Source organism: Coffea arabica, chromosome 6c, assembly GCF_036785885.1.
Source record: "Coffea arabica cultivar ET-39 chromosome 6c, Coffea Arabica ET-39 HiFi, whole genome shotgun sequence".
NCBI classification, from domain to species: Eukaryota; Viridiplantae; Streptophyta; class Magnoliopsida; order Gentianales; family Rubiaceae; genus Coffea; species Coffea arabica.
The window spans coordinates 17,211,236-17,215,609 of NC_092320.1; the positions used below are offsets into that span (position 1 = coordinate 17,211,236).

The following is a 4,374-nucleotide window of genomic DNA, read 5'->3' on the forward strand; positions in this document are numbered from 1 at the left end:
GCATCAAAATGTACTTTTAAGACCGAAATATTACTAATTTGCTCCCTTTCTGAGATACAATTAGATACAATTTGATTTTTTTTTAGAAATCTGTCCTTAGAATTTATAATTTACTCTTTAGCACAAAGAGCAATAATTAGATTCGACAACCATGTGAAGATGATGGAGTGTGTTTTTAAAATTTAAAAAAAAAAAAAAAAAAAATGTTGTGAATAATTTCTTTCCGATTGAACCGCTTTTGGCAAAGGTTACCAAATCTAACTCTGTTTTTTTCTCAAAAGTGGAATCAACTCAGGACCACAAATGCTGCTGACTGCACTGCATTAATTGCGAGTCTTCCAAATTAAAATGCGTGTATCACATATTGCTTTTAACAATCCGTGTGAAAGATACAGATTGGAAAGACACTACTGCCGTGACTCCATTTTAAGTGCGAGTCTTTCAATCCAGACTACTTAATCAGGGCGGGCGGCGGGCGCTTACTTTTCATCTATCTCATCTTAATTACGGTCTTTCATAGTACTATAGCATCGATGGATGTTGTATGCAGCGGAGTTGTTCTTCTCATGATACTGGCTATTGCACCAGTTGCAATAGCAGCAAAGGAGTCTGCTGTGAATTTATTGGAAGCTGAGGCACTGCTCAAGAGCGGCTGGTGGCGAGGCAGTACTGCTGCAACAAACATTTCTGCCTACTGCCAGTGGCCTGGTATCATTTGCAACGATGCTGGTAGTGTTACCGAAATACTACTTCCGGGCTACGGAATTCAAGATGACTTGACAAATTTCAGCTTCTCTTCTTTTCCGAACCTGGTTAGACTAGATCTCAGTCGCAACGAACTTCACGGAGCCATCCCACATCAAATAGGTGCACTCTCCAAACTCGTCTATTTCAATTTGTCTTTAAACTCTCCAAACTATTTTCGAGGTGAGCTTCCTTCTTCTCTAGTAAACCTTACGCAACTAGCACATCTCGATATTTCTTGGAATTCGATTGAAAGCTTAATTCCTCCGGGGATCGGAAACTTGACAAACTTGATCACTCTAGACTTGAGCCAAAATTTGTTTTTTGGTCCAATCCCTCCAACTCTTGGCCACTTGTCCAAATTAGCCTCTCTCGATCTCAATGGCAATGGACTTGAGGAAGACATCCCACATCAAATAGGTACACTTTTCAAACTCGCCTATCTCAATTTGTCGAATAATTTTATCGAAGGCTTTATTCCCTCCTCCATCGCAAACTTGACAAATTTGATTACTCTAGACTTGAACAACAATTCTTTTTTTGGTCCCATCCCATCCATCCTTGGCCAATTGTCCAATCTAGATTTCCTGAACCTCAATATGAACCACTTTAGTGGGATAATTCCTCCAACACTTTTTAATTTGACAAAGCTTTCCCGGCTATACATTGGCAGGAATCCTGCAATGAGAGGACTTCTCCCAGAAGAAATAGGAAATTTGAAGATTTTACTTGAATTAGACTTGAGTTACAGTGGATTTTCTGGCAGCATCCCTCCAACACTTGGCCAGTTGTCTAATATACGTTCCCTTGACCTCAGCAATAACCACTTCAGTGGGACAATTCCTTCGTCTCTTTTTAATTTGACAAATCTTTCCCAACTAGACATTCATTCGAATCCCGCAATGGAAGGATTTCTCTCAAAAGAAATAGGAAATTTGAAGAGTTTAGTTGAATTAGACTTCAGTGGCCTTAATCTTTCAGGTGCCTTTACTTCAGCTCTTTGCCGCCTAACCAAACTAGTATCTCTTTCAGGTGCTAAGAATCAAATTCATGGTTCCATTCCCTCTGAAATAGGAAATTTGAAAAATTTGAAACATCTTTTCCTCGAGTCCAACCGGCTGACTGGTCAAATCCCTCCGACCCTTGGCAATCTGACTACTCTGATTGATTTGGACCTCTCTTCTAACCAAATAAGTGGTCCCATACCTCTTCAACTTTCCGTTATACCTTCTCTAAAATGTTTAGATCTTTCCTCAAACCAACTTAGAGGTCCAATTCCATTTACAATAAATTTGGACACCTGGTCTAGATTGAAGCGTTTATATCTACAAAACAACTCTTTGAGTGATATTTTTCCATGGAAAATTCTAGATCTCCCTTTGTTACGGACAGTGGACTTAAGTCGTAACCGCATTAGCGGAAAGATACCAACCCAATCCGAGTGGCTCCTTTCGACTTTGGATCTTTCCCACAATATTCTCTCCGGCACCGTCCCCTCGTCTCTTATGCGACTGGGGCACGTCGACCTGTCCTATAATGCTTTGGAAGGTGAACTCCCGTGTGAGCTTGTCATTCAGTTTGGTTCAGAAAGATTTGTCGGCAATCCAGACTTGCGTTACACTTCCACTCTTTGTGGAGCATCTCCTCCTGTTATGAAAAATCACAGACATCACCCCCCATACTACATCATAGGTCTTGGCGTGTCCTTGGTGGTGTTCTCATTAATTGGCGGATTAATGCTTTATATCTTCCGCAGAACCAAAGTCAAGAAAGTGGGAGTCGAGCTCATGGACAATAAACATGGAGACATTTTCAGAATATGGAACTATGATGGAAATATGGCTTATGAAGACATAATTAAAGCAACCAATGATTTTGATGTCAGTTATTGCATCGGGACAGGGGGTTATGGCTCTGTATACAGAGCACGGTTGCCAAGTGGGAAAGTAGTGGCTTTGAAAAAGCTTCACCTATTGGAAGGCGAGAATCCAAATTTCGACAAGAGCTTTAGGAACGAAGCCGACATGCTATCTAAAATCAGGCACAGGAACATTGTAAAGCTCTTCGGATTCTGTCTGCACAAGCGATGCATGTTTCTGATTTATGAGTATATGGACAGAGGAAGCTTGTTTTGTATCTTGAGAGATGAAACTGAAGCTGTGGAGCTGGACTGGATTAAAAGAGTGAATTTGATCAAGGGCATTGCCAGTGCATTGTCCTACTTGCATTACGATTGTGATCCGCCAATCTTTCACAGGGATGTATCAAGCAACAACATTCTTTTGAATTCACAGCTCGAAGCAACTCTTTCTGACTTTGGAACTGCGAGGATTTTGGAACTTGATTCATCAAATCAAACAGTCATTGCAGGCACCTTTGGCTACATGGCACCAGGTAGGTTACCTTGCTATCCCAGATCCCTTTCTGCTTTTCACCTTGTTTTTCATATTTTCTTGATGCACATATTAGGCTTAACTTTCAAGGACAGAAAAGAAAAAAAATTCTTCCAACTGAAACGATTATTATTTTTTTTTGGAATAGTAAGTCTAGAGTTGTCCCAGTTGAGATTAACTTTATTTGTATCGAAATATATACTTACTTGTCAATGCAGAGCTAGCCTATACCGTGGTGGTCACTGAAAAGTCCGATGTGTATAGCTTTGGCGTTGTGGTGCTGGAAACGCTGTTTGGAGAGCATCCACGAGAATTCCTTTCTTGCATATCATCACAACCCAATGAACCAATAATACTGAAGGATCTTCTAGATGCCCGTCTGCCCCCTCCGACTAATCCTTTGGTCGTTCGTAATGTGGTTGTCGCGACTGCGTTAGCCCTGGATTGTGTCAACGCAAACCCGAAATGTCGACCAACAATGCAGCAAGTGGTGAACCGATTTGAAGAGAGCAGGCGAGAACCAACTAGGCCTTTGCACACCATTGCTGTGAATCAGCTTGTTAGTCCACCAGAACTTTCGCTGCGTGACCAAACCTGCGCAGATGGGAGGAGTAGCTTAAGCACCATAAATGAATTCCATGTGGATATCTCTGCGACTCCGCCATCATCCAATTTTTCTATCCATGTTTCTACCTAAACAGAATAAGATCGTGCTTTGCAAAACGGAAACTTGGCCAAGCACTTAGATTGCTGCTACATACTGCCATTTGGTGTGCTAATGAAAAAAAAATTGTACTAATTAATGAACAAGTAGTTTATGCACCATGATTGACTTTCATGTGGATATCTCTGCCATATCCAATTTTTCTATCGATGTTTCTACCTACCTACAATATTTATATCATCGGAGAATTTACTACTTGTCTTTCTTTATGTAGGTGAATTCTAGGCAGAGCAACACTTACCAATCTAACAATTTGCAATTCCAAGTCTAGATTTAAAGAAAAATATTGGTTTAAGGATTCCAACATACAAAACTCATGCCAAAAATGATAGGATCAGGTCAATCCAAAGTTGTATTTAAAAAAAAAATTTGCATAAATTCTAGCTTGCATAACCTATAGGGATAATTTTAGAAACCTCCCTTGAGATTTTCAATTGCAGAGACCTCCCTCAAGTTTATTAAATTACACCTACCTCCCTTGCTTTTACTATTTATGTAACAATATAGGCCCAA

At 40.2% G+C, this 4,374-nt stretch overlaps 1 protein-coding gene across 1 annotated transcript; it reads left to right on the plus strand.

Annotated features, from left to right (window-relative positions):
* Positions 1 to 410: 410 nt before the first annotated feature.
* Positions 411 to 4,005, plus strand: LOC113691520 (uncharacterized). The gene is made up of 2 exons (XM_027209682.2): positions 411 to 3,138; positions 3,356 to 4,005. Exons 1-2 carry the CDS (start codon positions 534 to 536, stop codon positions 3,832 to 3,834), a joined length of 3,084 nt encoding a protein of 1,027 aa, XP_027065483.2. The 5' UTR covers positions 411 to 533; the 3' UTR covers positions 3,835 to 4,005.
* The last annotated feature ends 369 nt before the right edge of the window (positions 4,006 to 4,374 follow it).